Source organism: Leucoraja erinacea, chromosome 2, assembly GCF_028641065.1.
Source record: "Leucoraja erinacea ecotype New England chromosome 2, Leri_hhj_1, whole genome shotgun sequence".
NCBI classification, from domain to species: Eukaryota; Metazoa; Chordata; class Chondrichthyes; order Rajiformes; family Rajidae; genus Leucoraja; species Leucoraja erinaceus.
The window spans coordinates 50083422-50106020 of record NC_073378.1 but is presented as its reverse complement, the minus strand read 5'-3'; the positions used below and the strand labels follow the sequence as shown (position 1 = coordinate 50106020).

Here is a 22599-nt window from a genome sequence, read left to right as displayed (position 1 = left end):
TTTGTAAGGGAGTTGTGCTTTTTTTGCATCCTAGTCCTATTCTGTCAGATAATTAGCATTCTTTTTTAAAAGTTGTTTCATAAAATTTTCTTTAGCCAGTTTAACTGCTGCTGAACAACAAGCAACATCCAAAATGAACAAACCTATGCATCTGCTTCTGATGCTACTGTCAATTAAAATGAGACACCCTTAAAAAGGTTAATTGGTGTACTTGTTTCTACTCCTTTACTGCAAAGCAAAGTCACATAAACAGTAATGTGATAAATGATTTGTTTAGTGCTGTTAATCAAAACCACCAGGAGAACTTGCCCACATTTTACAAAAATGTCAAGATATATTTACAGACATCAGAGAGTGTAGCTGGGACCCAATTTCAGCATAACAGTGCATTTCACAATGTATTGAAAAAAATCAGCCAAAAACATCTGCAATGGGTTTGTGACTCAATCCAATAGTTGTGATACAACATTGCTATCATAAGTCCTAGGAGCAGAATTCGGCAATTTGGCCCATCGAGTCTACTCTGCCATTCAGTTATTTATCTTTCGCTCTCAACCCCACTCTGCTGCCTTCTCCCCATAACCATTGACACCCTTATGCCCCTGTCCCACTTCGGAAACCTGAAAGGAAACCTCTGGAGACTTTACGCCCCACCCAAGGTTTCTGTGTGGTTCCCAGAGGTTGTAGGCGGTTGCCTGAGGTTGCAGGTAGTGGAAGCAGGTAGGGAGACTGACAAAAACCTCTGGGATCTGCAGAGAAACCTTGGGTGGGGCGCAAAGTCTCCAGAGGTTTCCATTCAAGTTTCCTAAGTGGGACAGGGGCATTACTAATCAAGAATCTGGCAACTGTTATCACTGAACCAAGGCTGACCTACTGAAATCAGAGAATAGACTGAACACCAAATTAATGACCACCTGGAAACACAAAACATCACTGAGGTTATTTAAGAGAATATTGCTGAACTTTACATATAGCTATCATGTTATAAGACCTGTATTCTTTGGAAAATGCAATTATTAAAGTTGTGCTCAGAAATAAATACATGGTTTGCTGAAAATTATACATGAGAAAATATTTTCACTCTTGACAAATAAATGATGACAGTTGGCAATAATCTTCAGTGACCACAAAGCACCGGATATTAACCATTCAAAATGGGTGAAAACATCTCCCATTTGAAAAATAAATTTAGCTCATGGGTACAATAAAACAAATATTGACTGCTGTTCTGAGGCTATAAATGATGAGTTATTACTGCTCTGGTTACAGATGTGCCCTCAAATGTACAATAATTCAGAAAATTCTCTTCCTTTTATTGGCCAGCAAATGACCATTGTTAAACAAGCAAACCACGGTGCTGATACGGCAACAATATCCTTGTTTTTCTCTCCAGTAAAAATGTTAGTAGCTGATTTAATCCTTCTTTGTACAAACATATGTAGTGCATATGCTTCTGAAATATACCCTCTATATTCTCTTATATTTAATGTTGCCATTTATTACTTAGATTTAAGCATTTTAACAGCAACTAAAATTGAGAATCTTGCATGTTTAATTGATTTCAGTTTATTTACTGGATATTAAGCATCTCTTATATTACGTATTATTTTAAATTATATCTTTGTACATCTTAATCTTAGGGTTTAATGAATGGTATAATTCTACAAACAACACTCATTATGAGTACGAACCTCAGAAAATGCTTTATTACCTTTGGATCTCTTAAAAAGAGTGACTTCTGGATAAAAGAATGGACATCTTCTATAGAAGGATAATGGAGAAGCAGTCCAAGGCAAGTCTGATAGTTACTGGCAATTACTGAAGAAAATATAACAAATAGAAGTGTTTTATTTACATAATTTATGCACATTTTATATACACTTACTAGAATATTTGCAAGCCTTTACTAACTGCAGCACAAAGTGAAATGATGAACTAAAATGCAAGGAGTTGAAGAGTTTTGGACAACTGTTTTGTTTGGGCAGGAAAATATTTTGCATCATTTTCTTTACACGAATGACAAAGTATTGGGTTTGTGATGCCGTATTTACAAAACAGGTTTACTTAAAAATATTGCACTTTACCCAATCAACAGAGATAAGTGAGTGCAATAGAAAAATCATGGAATACAATCACAGGCTTTCCCCAAAATCTTAGGGCCCTTCATCATATTTTGTTTAGATATTCCATGACAATATTTCAGCACCGGCTATTAATGCACTGTATTGAAAGCACTTTGTTGAAAACATAAAGTAGTAGGAAAAACATTCAAGACAATATTATGCATTCTAACTGACTGTAGTCGCATACTTTGTCATTGTAGACCTTGATATTTAAAAATCACGAGCAAAAGAAGCATGTGATTGAAGCAAATAATTCTATTCTACTGTGAGAACCACTTCATCATCCTCACTTCCTTTCTGATCCGACAGCTTGTAATTTCATACATCTGGTTTCATTTGTGAAGCACTCGCTTATCGTGCTCACTCTTCCATAATACTTTTGTTCTCTTGTGACCATTTACTGTACTTTTTGTGAAAGTCATTAAAGCCAAAAACACATGGCACATTAATAATGTAAGTTAGTGCTTTCTGAGTGCTAAACCACACAGTACTGCATCTTTACAAAACTTAGATGATCATAGTTTACTTATGATCTTGACATTTTAAAGCAATATTAATAAAACAGCAATTGAATCGGTCAGAAGCATGTTTTGATATTTAATCTGCAAAACATCTGGAGTATTTGTAAATATAATATTGCCTAAGGTAATTTAATTAAAGCAATAAAATATCAATCTTTATTAAGGTCTGCTTTTAATCGTGTTCTCTTGGAATATAAACACATCAGACAAAAACTATGCCATGTTTATAAAAGGACATGCAGGGACTGAGTATTTGTATCAGATTGCAATGATGGTTTAGTCACAAGGTGGCAGTCTTCCACATAACAATGCACATTGGTTTCTTTATATCTACTTTTCCAACAGATATGAATTTTGACCAGGTAATATCAACTTTCGTAGATACATAGATATTGAGCGATTATCACATTATTTTCTCAATTTTAATCTTTTTTCCCCCCATGAGCCTAATCAAGGAAATAGATGGGTAAGTGTCAGATTGGATTGAAAAAAAATATTGGCTTACAGTCAGAAAATGGCACGTCATGATAAATGGTTATTCCTCAGACTGGAGGATAGTTGACAGCAGAGTTTCCCAAGCGTTAGTGCTAAGGCCATTTGCTTTTAATATATTTGAATAACTTGAATTTTGGAATATAGAGTAAAAATTACAAGCCTGGATGTGTGGCAATCGGTTAGTGATCAAATGAAAAAGGACGTTGGTAAGCTAGCAGAATACGTTGAAAGGTGACTATTGGAATTTAATACAGAGAAGTGTGAGCTGATATAAAATGGAGAGGGTGAAGGAATATAGACTTAATGGGACAATTGTAAAGAATGTGAAGGAACGGAGAGACCTCGAGGTTCATATGCAAAGATTGAAAGTGGCATGGCATATTGAGAGAGAACCTAGCAACGCATGTCAGATCCTGGGTTCATAAATGGATGCAATGTTTACAAATGCATGTAAGTTTAGATTTCTGATGCTCTGGGTAGGACATAACCAGACAACTGGTTGTGGTCATCACACTTAGGAAGGATCCAAAGGTGTTTGAGCATATAGAGAAGATTTAACAGGATAGTCCTTATAAAAATGAATTATGTTACAAGTTTGGAGAATTTGAGGTTGTTTCCTTTTGCTCAAAGATCAATTGTGGGGAGATTTGATAGAGATAGATTTATAAAGTTGGCATGGAAACTGGCCCCTCGGTCCAACTCGAACATGCCGTCCAAGATACCCAATCTGAGCTAGTTTCATTTGCCTGTGTCTGGATCAAATCCTTCTAAATCTTTCCTATCCATGGACTGATCCAAATGTCTTTTAAATGTTATTACTGCACCTGCCTCAACTGTTTCTCTGGCAGATCATTCCATTTTCCCACCAGGCTGTGTGTGGAAAAATTCCTCCTCAAGTTCGTATTGCCTCATCTTTTGCCTCTCACCTTAAACCAATGTCCTCTGGTTCTTGATTCCCGTACCCTAGGTATTCATTGTCTATTTCCCTCATGATTTCATACACCTACATAAGATCACCTCTGAGCCTCCTGTACTCCAAGGAATAAAGTCCTAACCTCCCCAACTTCTCTCTCAGTTCAGGTCCTGGCAAGATCCTCGTAAATCTTCTTCTGGATTCGTGCCAGTTTAATGGAACCTTTCCTATAGCTGGGAGACAAAAACTGCACATAATACTCCAGATCCAACCTCACAAATATTTGTGCAACTGTAACTTAATGTTTCATCTTCGGAAGAGGAGTTCAGGATCGAAACATCGCCTATGCATTCCGTATCCTGATTCTGATGCCTGACCTGCTGAGTTGCTTTGTGTTTTGCTTAAGATTCCAGCATCTGAAGTTCTAATTTCTATACTCAACGCCATGACTGATGAAGGCCAGCGTGCCAAAAGCAGCTTCACTACCCTATGTACCTGCGGTGTCACTTTCAGGGAACTATATACTTGGACTCCTAGATCTCTCTGCTCTGCAACACACCAGAGCACTGCCATTCACTGTGAAGGTCCTGCCTTGGTTTAGCTTAAAATGCAACAGTTCACATTTATCTGAATCTGCAATGTACAAGATAGACAGATTTAGATTAGGTGGAGAAAAACAAACTGTTCCCATAAACAAATGGTACTAAGACTAAAACTAAATACTAATACTAAAACTAATGGTTCTAAACGCAATATTTTATGGGCAGTGGATCCTTGGGGATGTGAGGATTTTGTTTTAAAACACAGTGAATGCAATGGTCCTGAACTCACCAGCGATGAGGACGGTGGAAAAGACAATCAATTATTTCAATTGGAAACTGGACATGTGCTTGTAGGAAATCAACTTGAAGGCTGTAGGCATAGACTGGGAGGAAGTGATTGACATGATTTTCATTCCAAGAACTGGCAAGGACTTTTTCTGGCAATGTGTGATGCTGCCTTTTCGGATCTAATACTTAACTTCTTTTGCATGACGTGGATGGATTGCTTTTTCTTTTGTCCTAGCTCGAGAAAAGGCGGTATAACTGTAATTGAAGATACACCTGAAATCCTAATTTCAGATAAAATTACTTCACTTGCTGTCTTATTGAAAATTTCTATTTTCTAAAGGTCAATGGTTCCTTAAACCGAGATTAGAAGAACTTTTTTCACACAGAGAGTGGTGAATCTCTGGAACTCTCTGCCACAGAGGGTAGTTGAGGCCAGTTCATTGGCTATATTTAAGAGGGAGTTAGATGTGGCCCTTGTGGCTAAGGGGATCAGGGGGTATGGAGAGAAGGCAGGTACGGGATGCTGAGTTGGATGATCAGCCATGATCATATTGAATGGCGGTGCAGGCTCGAAGGGCCGAATGGCCTACTCCTGCACCTAATTTCTATGTTTCTATGTTAAAGGATCCGCCAAAACAAATTAATAACTCAACCAATGAAAATGCAGAGTACCCAATCTTAGATTGCCTGCGCCTTAGTTGGGTTTACCACAAACCTATTTAAAAAAAAGACATTGTTCTGAGAGTGAATTCCCAGAACATGTAACATTGTTGCTACCTTGTTCTGGCCAGTCTCCAAGTAGATTAGAGACACCTATTTTCACTTCACAATTCTTTTCAAACGCTTCTTGAATTTCCTGTTTGATGCCTACATTACCACTACCCTCTGGAAGCTGAGATAACCCCTTGGTGCTTCTTAGCTCTACCCAGACAGACATTTCATCTCGATTTTCTGATATCCTTTGCTCTTCTTTCATACTTTACTAACAATGCCACCCACAAATAATTTTTCTTTTTTGATTACCCATTTCTAAACAATGAATACCCAGAGAAATTCAGTTTCAGCACTGGTCTCTCTGGAGCCATGTCTCTGAAAATGCAATTATACTTCGTCCATTTCCAACAATTTATGCATATAACACAAAGATTTTACTTAAGATATCTTACAATTCTTATCTTATCATTGGAGTCGTATGAAAGTATTATCAATGTGAATATACTTACAGACATCCCTTATGTATAACACCATTGCTAGAAAAATATAATCAACTAAATCCAGGGTGACACTGTCAGCAAATAACGTATCCCAGATCACCAAAAGGTCCTGAAGGGGAAATTCTCTTCCGAACAAAAGTCTGACCCATCGTCTGTAAAAGCGAAACAAGAATAACGTCAGCTATGCAGACTACATTGCAGAGATGTTCAATACGTCATGAAATGTGTTCAATATGTCACAGAGAGTGGTGAATCTCTGGAACTCTCTGCCACAGAAGGTAGTTGAGGCCAGTTAAATGGCTATATTTAAGAGGGAGTTAGATGTGGCCCTTGTGGCTAAAGGGATCAGGGGGTATGGAGAGGAGGCAGGTACAGGATACTGAGTTGGATGATCAGCCATGATCATATTGAATGGCAGTGCAGGCTCGAAGGGCCGAATGGCCTACTCCTGCACCTATTTTCTATGTTTCTAGGAACGAATGGGGCAAAGGCAACCTTTACCAACATTGATAATTTAAATTGTACCTTTTAGTATATTCTCCACTAAACCTTTACTTGTGCTGAAAGTTAAGATCTCAACTATGGTTTCTTTTCCAATTCTTATCAGTGTCTATTCTAGTATTAAGCAATGTTTCAGAAAGAACTGCAGATGCTGGAAAAATCGAAGGTAGACAAAAATGCTGGAGAAACTCAGCGGGTGAGGCAGCATCTATGGAGCGAAATAATAGGTGGCGTTTCGGACAGTTCTCGACCAGAAACGTCACCTATTCCTTCGCTCCATAGATGCTGGCTCATTCGCTGAGTTTCTCCAGCATTTTTGTCTACCTAGTATTAAACAAAGTGCCTGATTCTATTAAATGACAATGGTACTGTACAAGGTTATTTAAAAGACTGACAAAGCCATTCATGCAAATCGATATTGAATCGTCTTACATTTTGTTCAAATATGGTGGAATACCAACCCTTCAATGAATGTGAGATGTGCCCCAACAGTGGATATAGGTCATGCAAAAAGCCAAAGTAACAGTAGCAATATTCATTAAGTATATCTTTCACATTTGCTTCTCAATTCTGGTCGCTTGATTTGGACTGAACCTTGCCAAGCTGATAACAAAAACATACCAAATTCACCTTTTACCATCCTAGCAGCATGGTAACAGAACAATATGTGGTTGTAGACCAATCACAGCAATTACTTTTGATTAATTAGTCTATACCCAACCCATAAATTACTGAAGATATTAAAGGGCATGTCCCACTTTCACGACCTCTGCCGAGTTTGCCCTTGACTCATACTCGCAGCATGGTGGTCACGAGGTCGTAAGAGGCCGTAGGTAGGTCGTGATGCTAGTCGTAGGTACTCGTGGCATCAAGTAGATCGGGGTGTTTTTTTCTAGCATGATGAAAAATGTCCACGAGTAAAAAAGTTGTGAAGTAGGTGGTGAAAGCCCTTTAGAAAGCCTTTTTTCAGCTGATCGTGTTACAATTGCCATGCCTCATGAATAAAACCACTCATACGATATCACAAATTATTTTCTAAATGTAATCCATCTAATTTGGTTCCATGTGGACCAATGCCAATTGCTTCCATCAATTTCTCAAAGGGCCCATTCCACAAACTGACCGTCAATGAAATGAAAAATCAAAGAACAGCTAGACATCTAAAATAAAAATAAAAACTGCTGGAAACATCCTGCAGGTCCTGCAGTATATATCGACAGAAAAAAAGAGTGAATGGTGCACGTTGAAAACCTTCCTTTAAAACTGGGAAAGGCAGAAAAACAAATTGCATTTAACATTAACACATTTAAATTGCAGTAAAGATTGGGTAGAGGGTGAGGGACATACACAGCAAAGGGAACTTTTAAAATGGGTGAGTTCAGGGTTGCTGAGGGATAAGTTGAGGAAGTCATAGCTTAACCGAGAAGAATATAAATAGCCAGTGAGGCTGCATTAAAGGAGAGAAACAAAACTGAGCTAATACCACAGATTGTTGACCTGCAGTATATTTGCAGACCCAGGTTTGTTTGCAAAAAGAGCCAGGTGCCTTACAACGCTTGCAGCGCCGGAGAGCCGAGTTCAATCCCGACTACAGGTGCTGTTTGTACGGAGTTTGTACCTCCCCATGACCTGTGACCTACGTGGGTCGAAAGGCATACAGGTTTGTAGGTTAGTTGGCTTGGTATGAATGTAAATTGTCCCGAGTGTGTGTAGTAGGATAGTGTTAATGTGCAGTGATCGCTGGTCGGTGTGGACTCTGGGCCGAAGGGGCTGTTTCCGCGCTATATCTGAACAGGGTAAAATAGGAAATTATGAAGCATGTGACAAGTTGTCAATGATACCACCAATATCTCTCCATGGACTCTTGTGCAGTCCACAATTACCTTTGCCCGAAATAGTTGAAAGATAATTATTACAACCCAATTCTATTAAAATTATTGATAATCATTTGTTTCAGTAAGTTTAAGACTGCTTTCTTTTTAGATTTGGCTGTGGGCATTTGGCAGCAGTGTGTTCCTTTGATTCATGATTATGGTGCAGGTCCAGGAGCAAAGAAAAAAATCTAGCTGCGCAGAGGATCTGGATGCATTTGACATGCGGACCATGTGCCCTACGTGGATAGGATAGGTTTGGAGGAATACGGGCCAAATGCAGACAGGTGGGGCTAGTGTAGATTGGTCATGTTGGTCGGTGTGGGCATGTTGGGTCGAAAGGCCTGTTTCTACACTGTATGTCTCAATGACTATCGATGACACTCAGGTTTACACAAGGGATGGCTGGCGTAAATAACTTGGTTAATTTGAACCGTGACTAGCTTTATTTAAAATGATAAATGTTTGGAAGTGGTTTATTTTTTTTAAACTTCATATTATAAAATTAAGTTTAATTAGTTTAAGTTATTTCTAAGTAAATGGATTATTTTATATTACGGAATTTTGAGGGAGCAGGGCTTCTGGATCTGCATAAGGTCTAGATACTGCTCACAAAACCATTTGCTCTGTGGTTTGGCCATCTCGAACAGTATTCTGATTTATTTAGGTGGGGGGGAGTGGGGGTAGGAAGAGGGAAAATGAATAGGAACAGTGGGAAGATTCAAATGCATTTCCCTGGTGAGCCAGACAGCAAGATGCCTTTTTAAACAAAGGTAAAAGTGGGTCATATCCTCTCAAAGAAAAACTTTAAATTTCTGCTTTTAACAGTACATACGGTTCCTCGTCCAAATAATATGTACTACTTTAGTAAAAAAAACTGTGAAAGCTATCCTTGTTATTTTGACAGTAAATTATGAGCCAGTTTTTTGTCACAATTAAGTAAACAGAGAGGTTAACCATTCAAAGATTTAACTATTATTTTGTCAGAGAACTGTAGTTCCTGGAATCCCATGTAGGAGATTAGAAAATGCAGGTCTGAAGCAAGCGCTCAGTGTTTAAAGACTTATTATCCATTTCTAAAAATCACATTGCCTTTTTGGGCAAAGATATACTTAGTTGTTAACGCATCCTATTGAATTTCTCTGTGTTTTTTTCATATTTTGAAATCTGACAGAAAATTAAGATTGAAACTAATTAGTGTGAAGGTCAGGAAATGCATGCTAGATGTATCAGTTTTATACTTTGCTTACAAACCTTTCCTGCTATTGCTCATCATAAAAATCTGATAGTATTCCAGGCAATACATCAGGGCCAATGATTTGCCAGTGATGGAATGTAAAACAGGCCATTATCTGATGTACCATGTTAAAAATAAACATACACATTTCCTGTCTTGTTATCACTCTTGATACTTTCCATATGCTCAACCTTTATAATTATTAAATACATTCTAACAGTAAACAGTAATTGGGAACTAGCACTCAAGAATGAAAAGCAGCAACTGGATGTCAGCAGCTATCCCTTAAACAAATTGAATCAAAAACATATACATTAAGAATCCTTTTGGTCTTCGTTAGGGCTGTCACTTCCTAGTTAGTGTAAATTAATAAGAAAAATATAATACTACTTGGATCTCTCTTTTAGAGCGTAGAATTGTTGAATAGTAATCATGTTGCATGGTGTAGCAATGATGATGATTTTTAGCACGCTACCTTAAGCATAAATTAAGCAAGCACAGGTTGTTCTGCAACTAATCTAGGCATTATAACCTAAAATCTGAATCTACAGGAGACATTGAAAATTGCTGCTCTTATTAACTGAAGCAAACTAAAACACAAGCCTTGGGGCTAGACTGATTTGAAGATTTTAAATATAAGGTCATCAAGTTATGGAGAGGAAAATAGCAGGTGACAACTGGGGTTAATGTTCTCCTTCATCGAATAGTCGCGGGGCTGGAAACTGGAAGTATCCCGAGCTAATTCTGCTACCAACATCATCTATTGCGACAAGTGGTGGCTTCCACTGATTGGCGCCGGAAGCTTGCGTCCTTTTCAGGACGGACGATGACAGCGAGGTCAACATTTGAAACAAGATGGACACGAAAAGAAAAAGTTCAAATAGTGAAGTGATGGTGCAGACGACATGCTAATGATCCAAATTAAATGGATTACCACCCAAGAAATAATGCTAAAAACTGCCAACAATCAATGTGAGGGATGATGTTATTGAGTTAAAGACATACTGTTGTGAATCTGATCATGGACAGTGTACAAAATACCGAATCAGCACACTGTTTGGATTCCATCTTCTCTCACTTTGATATAACCTTATTCGATCATACAAAATTAATTACATTCAATCAATATAGAAAGTGAGCAATATAAAAGGTAAGCATTTGTGTTCACATGCAAAAATAACAGCAATCAATCTAAAGTATATGTATTGGTAGAATAGTGAGTGCCTTAGAAAACTGATGAAAGTTGAAAGTGTGCCAGAAAAAAGGAGATACGAATTAAGGAAAATGTTGCACATATCCAGTTTTAATCATCACCAAGTTTTAAAATTACTATTTTTGTCCTCACGTCCTATTCATTAATGAATGCGATTTCTAGTTTGCTACCATAACAATTGTTCAGCAATTGGCAGATCTGCAGGAAGCAGATTTAGCAGGTTGCTCTGGGAATATGTTGAAATATATGAATAGCTGTTTGAACTGTCATCTGAAATCTTCTTTTGCCCACAAGGCATAATGAGTAGGAATATCAGAATATATTATTTGAAATTAAAAGTTTCTTTTAAGAACAATATGTTGTTAAAATGTTGCCTCAAGTAATGCCATGGGAGATCCGCCGCCATACGTTATAGATAATATAACAGTGTAAATCTGATGCAAGTGATAAAAGTTATTTAATGTGCATTTTCCAAAAGCAGCTGAAACTAAAAACACTTTTAAACTTTTGTAATTATTTAAATTTATTGTAATAGCTTTTAAAAGTTTCTCCCAGACATTTAATAAACAATTGGAAAAACCCTCGAACGCAGAGTGCCATCTAAGGCAGAAAGCTTATTCCAGGAGTGGAGACTCTGCTGAATGTCATTTGAGGTTTCACCATATCCTGCTGCCTGACTCCAGAATTAGAAGGACAAAGATGCCACACGACCCGACCATGTAATCAGGGATGGTACAGGGGTAGAGTCCAAGCGGTGGACTGAATCAAACATGAAACAATCCATTAATAAACTGGTATAACTTGCACTTAATTGCCAAGTGAGCACCAACGTAGTTAAATGCAAAGTAATACATTTTGGTAGGTTAATACTTCTTTGCAATCTAAATAGGGTTGTGGAACAGATTTCTGGAGCTACAAATCCAGAGATGTCTTAAAATAATGACATGTTAGTAAGAAAACCACACAAAACATTGGTTTATTTATGGAGATTAAGAAAAGTAAAACACTAAATTGTATTGATCTTGTAAACTGGTACTGAACCTTGGTTAGACCACACACGTGGTACTATCCTTTTATTATATTTTTCCATATTATAAAAATGGACCTGAATAAGGTGTAATAAAATGGCAGAAGAAATGTAATAAAATGGTACTAGACTGAGAGGTTACAAATATCACAGAACACTAACTAGATTTATTTCTAAAAAGAATGTGGTGTAACTTGCTGGATGTACCAAAGGAGTACATAAGATTATGGAAGATTTTGATAGTGAATATTGAAACAGTAGCCTAGAAACTGGATTAGAAAAATATATTTTTGGCTTAAATTGTAAATAAAATAAAGTATTTTATTGCAAACTTTGAAGTATTTCTCCAATAAAGTCTTGCCCATTGAACAACTGGGCTCGGAACTTTTGTGTTATATTTCACCCTAATGCCATTTGTCTTCTGTATTGCACGCAAAGATTGCCATGTGTTACCTTTCGTATTCAGGCAGTACTGATAGAGAATGCACCATAGTGCAAAATAGCATTTGATTGTTAGCACCTTAATCCTAATGGTTGTTATGGCAGCATCTCCATCGTAGCACTCTCTTCACTGTAAGAGACCTCACTTACTCATCTCTATGGCATTTATATCCCTCTCCATGCCAAGCTTCTCTTACGCCGTTTACTCCCAATCTCCTCCATCCTTCGTAACCAATTCCCGTCCAACATTTTCCTTTACCTTCATGATAGCCAATGTGATACCACTTCCCAACAGGCAATATGTCAATAACACTGTAGCTGATGGCTTTGGAAGTATCTACTATCACTGAGCACACAAATTGACACAAAGTGTTGAAGTAACTCAGCGTGTCAGACTAACATCTCTGGAGAACATGGATAGCAAACATTTTAGGTTGGGACCCTTATCTGGCCTTTTTTCCAACCATTTGCCAATCGAAAACCCCCTTTTCCCATGTCAACGTATAATCTACTACACTTTGGCCTGCCTCTTATCTTATCCAGCTTTCTTCAGCATCTCTGGAGAAGGGTCTCGACTGGAAACGTCACCCAGTCCTTCTCTCGAATGATGTCCAGCTTTTTGTGAGAATCTCTGGAGGTTATGGTTAGGGGCAATTCGGGTCGAGACCCTTCTTCAGACTTTATTACAGGTGGCAAAAGATATTTGTTTAAGAAAAATATTAGTTGCATTAGGTGACATTTAACTTATTTTAACACCAGTTTGCTTAATGGAAATTATAAGGCATTATTTAAAAGTCAGTGGTAATTTTTCAAAATTGTTTTTAATTATGTTTTGACGCGAGGTTATAATACTTAACACTTAATGTTGACTACCTGTAAATTGCTGACTGAGACCTGCTTAGTTTGACAGTTCACATAATGGTATTAATAGAAGTTCTGAAATGGCAGGCCGTGTGTTTCCCTGGCTACCTTTGTGTTTCATAATGCTCTTGCTGGTAACAAAGGCTCCAATGATGGGATGGTAATTCACTAATTAACTATAGCTTTTGTTGAGAACCACAACATTTAACTGTGCAGGAGAAAGTGCAAATGTTGTTCTTTCAAGTCCCTGTGAACTAAGTATGCTGTGAAGGCTGGCTCTGCCTAGGTTCTTTCTAATTATTCCAATTATCATGGCACACTATGAAAACTTGATTAATAACACTGAAGATATTGTTGTGGCAATTAGCCATATGGTTATGGGACTTTATTCTGTCACGATTTGGCCATTAGCATCTACTTATGTTTGTCAGATGTACTGCATCCGTGACAAGTTGAAGTTCCGCTCACCTTGTAGAATCCCATGTGTGCCGAGTGAGAGAACACTTTATTCCTAAGAGCTCCTCGCCTGGGTAAATTTTTCATGCAGCATCCGATCTTACTAGGGACAAATGTCAAACAAGGTCTATGAGGCCCCATCAAACCAAGTGTTACTCACAAGGTAGCTTAATAAATTGCCTGTCAGCATCAAACCATACTCAAAGAAAGAAATTGACCAGCACAATCACTGTCATTAACTTGTATTTTTTCAGCATTTCACCATTTACACAGTATTCTCATGGGCTAAACTTGTTCTAATACTCCAGATGGCTATAAATAAAAAGGCAGGCAGCATTGCAGAGAAGATTTTTTTCTAAACGTAAAAAACTGCTTCATAATTATACTGTGCTGTTTACATAACCCGACAGGTAATTTTAATATCAGAGCAACAAATGGAAAAAACTGCCCCAAATCCCTCACTCTACAAAATCATCTCTGCATTACTGTCAACAGTTAGCCTACCAAACAATGTGAAGGAAATTCTGATTTGCTTTGATGTAGAAAAACTCATTTTATAGACTGCATTTATAAAATGCAAGATCCCGACCAAAGTGATGATCATCTTTCTGCCTCCACAGATGCTGCCTGACCCACTGAGTTCCTCCAATGGTTTGTTTTCAGCACCAGATTACAACATCTGCCGTCCCTTGTGTCTCCATTTTACAGACTTCATGCACCATGATGTTTTCCAATGCTGGATTGCGGAACATCAAGCAAAAGTTGCAATAACCCACATAGTTGAAAAGTAAACTGGAAGTCAACTTTACTCTGCTGATAGCTAAGAAAACATATGGTTTATCAAAATAAAAATATTAAGTTCAAAATCATAACTCACTGGGTAAACAGACAAACTATAATGAGTGAACACAGATGTCTCTTATCTTTGAGGGTAAGTTCTCAAGAGTTGGCAGTGATTCATACTAGATATGAAAAATGTGCTGTCATCTAGATATTATGTAAAAATGGGTCACATCCATTATTCCCTATTATGACCCATATCCCATTAAGTATCTTTAATTTTAAGAAAATGCAGGAATAGCCAAGCAGGAATAGTTTTACAAAAGGAATGAAGAAATAAATAATCTGAAAGTATTTTAAGGTGCCTTAATTTTTTAATTATCTGGAAAGTGATTTTGAACCAGACTTAAATTGTTTTAAGTTTTAATCATTCTGATTTTTACTGAGTCTTACTTTCCCCCTCCCATTTAAGGCATTTACGCAGTTTGATAATGTTTTGGTTGCACTTCTCTGCATTTGTATTTGAGCCCTTAAGGGAGGGACCAACATTTTTCACTTGTTCACACGATGTGGACACTGGTGGCCATGTGGGCATATGGTGTGTGTCCCCGACTGCCATCTGATTGGGTTGCAAGGTCAGAAGATGGCCAAGTATGTAAGAGTGGCATTGTTTAGTAACCAAATAAAATGTTGGTTAATCTCAGTTTTAGAGGCACTATTAAAAAATAATGGTTCTCATAAAAAATTATTTTACTCCTCACGAGTCCAATAGAAAAGGCTTTGCCTTAATAACTTCCAATGATGTAAATTAAAACTCTGCTCATACTTGAATCTCTGTGTGGGCTTGGTCCATCTTTCTAACCGCCTCCAGACATGACCCTCATATCTGGGTATTTTTTTCAGTTTCGCAAACTGTGCATTCCCCATTTGTGCTTCACAACATTGACGATTGTGTGGGCTATTGCTTGGTAATAGCTTTGTAAACTCACTACAGAACTTATATATTATTGTAGTCTGAAGGATAACCTCCGAGTTACTCCAGCACCTTATGATCATATCTGCAATTCCTTGTTTATATCTCTTATAAAATTATTTGTTTTGGGTTAAGACACAGCAAAGGGAGAGGAATGGGGACCCACACAACTGGGATCTTGTCACTTCTCAACTGTGCTGCAATAAATGCCTGGGTTCACGCACTCTGCCTCTCATCCCTTCCCCTCTGTGACCTTCTGCTCCGTTCTATCTCCCTTTCCAAACCACTCTCAAAATCATTAATGATATAGTTTTCTCCTCCACTTTTCACTAACCTGACTGTCCCATTCTGTCTCCCTCTCTCTTGACCTGTCCAATATTCCAGTTATCTCTCTCCCTCCCTGCTCTGTTTTCTTCTCAATGTCTCCTCCAATCCTGCCCTTTTGTGTAGACATGACAGAACATTGTTATGGGAAGTGACTTTGTAAGAGCTCTTTACAAAATTCTGGATTGGATGGACACAGTAAAAATGTTCTAGGAAATCATGAATTCCTTCCCCACATCCCTACTTTTATCCTCTTACGATGTGCTCTAAAATCCCACTTTTTTTAATGAAGCTTTTTTTCCTCTACTTAACATTTTGAACACAATAAAACATGTAGAGTCACAGAGCTATGCGGCATGGAGACAAGTCCTTCGGTTCAACTTGTCTATGTCAACATGTTGGCATTCTGGGCTAGACTCGTTTTCCTGCATTTGGCCCATATGCTTCTAAACCTTTCCTAGCCGAATACCTGTCCAATTGATGATTTCCATACCATTCCAAAAGTCTGGCAGTTACTTTTTAATGCCATTAATTAGATTGATTTGAGATTCATAATAATCATAATTCTCTCAATCTTTCGAACCTGAGAGTTAAGCTAGCACTCCATACTATCAAATATCCTGATTTGAATACTATCATACTCCACACTATCCCTACTTCTAGTTAGCAGCGAGGAAGTAACTGCAACAAACCCATGACTGATCAACTATCCAATTTAAAAAGGGAATGTGGATGTGGAAGGGCATCCTTAGTTTTTGAGTTCTGAAATAAAGGCAATTTGATAATAAAACTTGAATGGGTACTGAAGGTCAAGCAGTAAAGGATAAGTAAATCCAAATTAAACCTGGCATCAGAATAAGTGGTATAAACAAATTAAAAACTGATGTCAGGAAGTTCTTCACACAAATTGTCACATGTGTGTGTTTATAGGTTTACCAATAGAGGAATTCATCAGAGAAACATTAAGTATGAGAGGGATGCTATGAGATACGAGTCTTAATGTATTTTTGAATTTTTTCCTCTTTCTTCAATCAATACCTCAAATAATGGGGTCAAGGAAAGAGCGTTCACGTCGCGGCCCTGATTTCACCAATCTTTCCACCACCACCACGCACAAGAAGGGCACAAGAATCGCAAGGCAGACACCATTGTATGCAGATGCCGAGAAGTGTGTTCAGCTCTGGCTGAGCAACTTCTAATGTTGTGTGTGGATTCGATAAGAAGAAGACCTCAACTAATAACTGATAAAGGTGATTTAATTGAGTCTAAATTACATACCATTCAGAAACCTCCGAGTCTATCAAAACTTAAGCTATCAGCTATTATTTCCAATAATTAAAAACATAGTATAGTTGAAATTAAATATACTAACAAATAACCTTTCTACCACACTAATGAGTTTAAAATATACCATTTTAAAACTCTACACATTTTCAGTGCAGCATCAGTTGTAACTGCTTGAGTTGCAGGTTAGACTTATTCCTTGAATAGTCTCTCATTGTTTCCTTTGGATCTGTTTTACTAGATCCTGCAAGCAGTCTATTTATCATTTCTCTTTTCAGACTTGCTTTTATATCTAAAGCTGCAACAACCACAGAACAATCACTTTATATCACACCTTTATTACACCTGCTTCTAAATCCGAATCTGCTGGTAGCCTGCCAATGCAGTATTATTAATCAGGAAAAATTCATAAACATTGGCGCACAACAATTTCTGCTGCCTAATGAAGTCCCATAAATCACAGCTGCAACCCATCATTTTTTCTATAAAGCCAGGTCTTCTTTCTGACAAAATTGATATTTTGCCTCAACACCAATTCTACAAATAACTTGAGCACTAATATCCCTGCATCCGTTTTCCAAAATAAAATAAGCAATTATGGATATTGCTGTCTGACTTCTGCCTTCCTATTCCAAACCTGCAACATAAAAAGTGCTTTTTCTTTGAAACAATTGCCATTAATCAAAGCAGTGAGAGCTACTTCTAGTCAGGCCAAACCCACCACCATGCTTGGTAATACATCAAAGTGTCTTTTGTCAAATATGCTAAACAAACCTAAACAGACTGTCTTCACCAACCTGATATGATTCTCACAAGATGTTACAAATAAAAAAGTGCTTTGTAAGTGGAATGTGTTTCTTTATAATTAATAAAGAATAAATGAAAGTGTCATAAAAGTGAAATGCTTTGTTTTATTTTATTGACAGAGCTATATTTAGACATACAGGTTCTTCATTTGTGGTTATTTTATTTCATATCAATCAAGCTGAAGTTTATAAACTTTCAAAGAGGTATTAATATGTAGCTGTAATGTAAATCAAGCTTAATTTAAGTTGTTGTGCAGTCTTGGCTTTTGCAGAACATATTAACTTGGATGAAAGAAACGTTGCAAGCTTCACATTTTGCTTACCTTTGCCAAGTTGCAACCAGAAAATATTTACCAATTTGGGCAGCTTTGCTGCTGGGATTCTATATAGAACCTAAAATACTTATACATAGTGTTTTGAAATGCAGTTTGTATTAGCCAATATAAAAAGAGATTATTGGAGCTTTGACAAAATGAGAGGAACAGCTAAGGAGAATTCACAAAAAATAAGATCCTTATGGCATCAAATCAGGATATTTGTGTAGACTCTCCAACATCTGCTGCTTAATACCAGCTGCTGTAGCTGATTAGAATTACCACAAATTTGTTGTTATAAAAATGCTTGGGCAACATCACTGTATTAATGGTTTATTGAGTAAATGATGAAAACCTTGAGCCAGCTGATGCATTTTACTGCAGATAAGGTTTTCTTTGAATAATCAGAGCAATTCTCACAAATGAAGGCGCGAGAGAAATAAAAAAAACATTGATAATTACTTTGCTTGAACTCAGATGCAAATCCAAGTTATTGGCCAATCCAAGTTTCTGCTATCAACCTACTATATCTAATATCTTAAGATTTAACACAATACCAGAGGGAAAATAGTTGCCTTTATTTAAAATATTTAACAATCTATATTGTGCGTTAAAAAAAATTAGGGTTGGATTTACACCGCCAAGCAGCATGTCTTTTATAGAAAGTGTCTGTTCATTAATTAATGAGTCATGGTGTCATACAGCACAGAAACGGAGACCTTCGGCCAAATTTGTCCAACTGAGATACCCCATCTACGCTAGTCCTACATACCCATGTTTGGCCCATGTCCCTCTAAACCTTTCGGACTATGTACAAATGACTTCTAAATGTTGTTATAGCACCTGCCTCAAATATTCCTTTGGCAACTTGTTCCATATACTCATCCCCCTCATTGCGAAAGAATTAGCTCTCGGGTTTCTATTAAATCTTTCTCCTCTCAGCTTCTCTCCTCTGGTTCATGATCCCCCTACTCTGGGTATAAGACCCTGCATTCACCCTATCTATTCACCTCATGATTTTATACACTTCTATAAAATCATCCCTCATCTCCTGCACTCCAAGGAATAAAGTCCCAGCCTGCTCAACCTCTCTGCATAGCTTACACCCTCAAGTCCTGGCAACATCCTCAAAAATCTTCTCTGCAATCTTTCCAGCTGAATGACATCCTTCCCATAGCAGGGTGACAAAAACTGAATACAATACTCCAAATGCAGCCTCGCCAATGTGTTATACAATTAATTTAATTGGAATGAAATTAAGATCAGGCATGTATTTTAAAGTGTAAATCCTGCATTTAAACATATATGAAAAAATATTTAAAATCTATTCAGAATCTCAGCAGTTCATTTAATCTGAAACGTAGAATACAAAAAAATGGCCACTGCCATTTTATTATTTTCACCGAAATGTTAAACATTTTTATTTAAGAACAGCAACCAATGGATGAAGCATGCTAAATTACGTCGAACGGGTTGTTTGGATGTATGACCTCACAAATGCCTATCATTCACCAGTAATTTTCAAGAATATTGTTTTGCTTCAACTACGTCTGTGGCTGGAAATGTGTAATTTCCATTCAGTAAAGTGTAACAGGAGCCATCGCTGCAAGATATCAGAATTTAAAAAAATTCAATGTACAATAGCTCTATATTAGAGCTTCATGACACTGGTAACAGCAGCATGTATATTTGTATTTGAAGGCTTATGTCTCTAAGAAAGCAGTTGTTCCTATTGAAATTAAACAGAAAGAATGTGTTTATATTTGGATAATTCTAGAGCTGAGAGAATAGAAATGTCATAAATGAAAATCAGATCAGAGACCTGAAAAATCAAGATCAAGACCTGCAACATTACTATTGTGTCTCCTTCCATAAATGCTGCCTGACCTGCTGAGTATTTCCAGCATTTTCTGTTTACAGGTTGGAAATACTATTGCCTAAATACCAGTGCAGCCTAAAAGCCGCAGCATGTTTGGAAATGGGGTTGGGCAAGTGTGATACTGGGCTCCAAATGGACCTTTACTGAAGCTGCAACTTGACCTTTACTTATGAAGTCAGGATAGGGTGGCACAGTGGCGCAGCTGTAGAGTTGCTGCCTTACAGTGCTAGAGATCTGGGTTCGATCTTGACTACCGGTACTGTCTGTATGGAGTGTGCACGTTCTCCCTGTGACCACGTGAATTTTCATCAGGTGCTCCGGTTTCTCTTTTACACTCCAAAGATGTACAGATTTGTAGGTTAATTGGCTTTGGTAAAATTTGTAAAATTGTTCCTAGTTTGTAGGATATTGTTGGTGCTGGTTGGCAGGGACTCAATGGGCTGAAGGGCCTGCTTTTCTAAAGTACTAAAATAAAGATAACAGAGGGATGAAGTAGCAATTGTTGGTTTGTTGATGATTGAAGCAGTGGTGTAGGAGTGGCGATATGGCTTTGACAATGATCTTTGACAATGTTCTTTGACAATGTTCCAAATGTTGAGCAGCAGGGGAAATTATGACTGTGCTCACTGCCACCAAGACCATTCAGGTTTGAATAGCCTAGTTTAGAGGACTGAGTGAAATGCAACCAGAGGTTTGCTGCTACACTTGTGGACTGAACAGACAGGCACAGCAAACGTGCATTTGGTTTTCCTAATCGAGAGGGGACTGCAATGATTGCAGCAAACAGACTACTGTAAATGAACTTACCTGTAAATGCTGGAATGAATACTAGGAGTTAGAAGGTAAGGAGGCAGGTGCTTGGAAGGTGCTACTGGAGTGAAAGGGTGTGATGTGATTAGGAGGGGAGCAGGAAATCATAGAGGTCATGGCCCTTTCACAGTGCTAAAGAAGTTTCAAAAATGTTAAATATGGAGATTTCTGAGAAGTGTAGGTGTGGGTTGAAATACAGATTTGCTGAATTTATGGAGGCAAAGGAAGGGAAGTAGCCTGGTTAACCAATTAACCTCCAGTCTGAGCAGCATCCATCAATCTTACTGTTTGGTATCAATCTATTAACTAACTTAGTCAGTATGCTACTGTTTAATCCTGCATAGAAACATAGAAAATAGGTGCAGGAGTAGGCCATTCGGCCCTTCGAGCCTGCACCACCATTCAATATGATCATGACTGATCATCCAACTCAGTATCCCGTTCCTGCCTTCTCTCCATACCCCCTGATCCCTTTAGCCACAAGGGCCAAATCTAACTCCCTCTTAAATATAGCCAATGAACTGGCCTCAACTACCTTCTGCGGCAGAGAATTACAGAGATTCACCGCTCTCTGTGTGAAAACCATGGTCGACCATGGTTTTTTTTTGAACATGCATACTGTAAACATGTACTTTAGTGAACTTCCTCAAATAATCTATATTCATATCTAATATATCCCTCTAATCCTCTGTAAAAAAAAAATCAGATTTATCCAACATAACCTCTTAAACACATCTGTGCCAGCTGCTGTTGATTAACTGATATATTTCATGGGGATGAAAGTAAGACTCTCATACAGCAAAATAGAATAAAAACACCATGCTTTTATTATTTATTGCAGAGGAAAACAATTAAAGAGCCACATTACTGGCTGATAAATTAGTGCCCATATGTCATAACAAAAAGAACAGACGTAACTAAATATTTCATATGCCAGGCATGCGTTGGGAGTACATATCAATTGTGGATAACTTTTAAATTTGTAGGCATCCCCATGGAAATTCTAGCGTTTGAAAGCAAATCCCTGATTACAGGAAGAATGATTGTACCACAATGGAAGTTGAATCCTTGTCAAAAAAGCAGTGCATCTTCAAAAGAGTTAATCGTTATGGATGACCTGACACGGAAATCTATCTTTCTGCAAATTCTCCCAAAGTTTTTCCAAGCATTTTCAAGACAGTAATAATAATAATAAAGTGCTTTGTGGTAATCATTAAAGAATGGTTACATTATATATGGCTTTATATTATTAGTTGTGTTAAGGTGAATAATTAATACAATAAAATAATTATACGGTGTTTGTATATGATATGAGTTATTGCAGGAAACAAATGTTTCTGCCATGGAGATATATGCTAACCGCCAGTTCTCAGGAACAGAACTTTCATGATATCCAGGGACAGCCTTTATTTCTTATTTTGAATGTGCCAACATTTTTGGTAAATAACAGCAACTCTTAACCAAATTACCATCGACTAAAGGTGATTTTGATATAGGAAAGGAAAGCAAGCATACTGGAAAACACAAACTTTCTGATCTCTGTCTGCTGACTGGATAGCATGTAATAAAAGCTTTTCACTGTAAACATAGAAAAACAGGTGCAGGAATAGGTCATTTGGCCCTTCGAGCCAGCACCGCCATTCAATAGGAGTATGGTTGATCATCTAAAATCAGTACAGGTACCCCATTCCTGCTTTTTCCCCCATATCCCTTGTTTCCTTTAGCC

General features: G+C 37.6%; 1 protein-coding gene and 1 long non-coding RNA gene across 2 annotated transcripts in view; one reads left to right on the top strand and one right to left on the bottom strand.

The window, feature by feature from the left end:
• The window catches only part of tbc1d5 (TBC1 domain family, member 5), a 392441-nt gene that overhangs the window by 107545 nt on the left and 262297 nt on the right, over nucleotides 1–22599 (bottom strand). Inside the window, exons 15-16 of the mRNA XM_055656596.1 lie at nucleotides 6106–6248; nucleotides 1712–1818 (exon numbers count right to left, since the gene is read on the bottom strand). Of these exons, the coding sequence (XP_055512571.1) occupies nucleotides 1712–1818; nucleotides 6106–6248 (250 nt within the window). The remainder of the gene's footprint in view (nucleotides 1–1711; nucleotides 1819–6105; nucleotides 6249–22599) is intronic.
• On the top strand, nucleotides 9074–22115 carry LOC129709917 (uncharacterized). The gene is made up of 3 exons (XR_008725595.1): nucleotides 9074–10855; nucleotides 14324–14634; nucleotides 16838–22115. It is a non-coding gene; the product is annotated as an uncharacterized LOC129709917 (long non-coding RNA).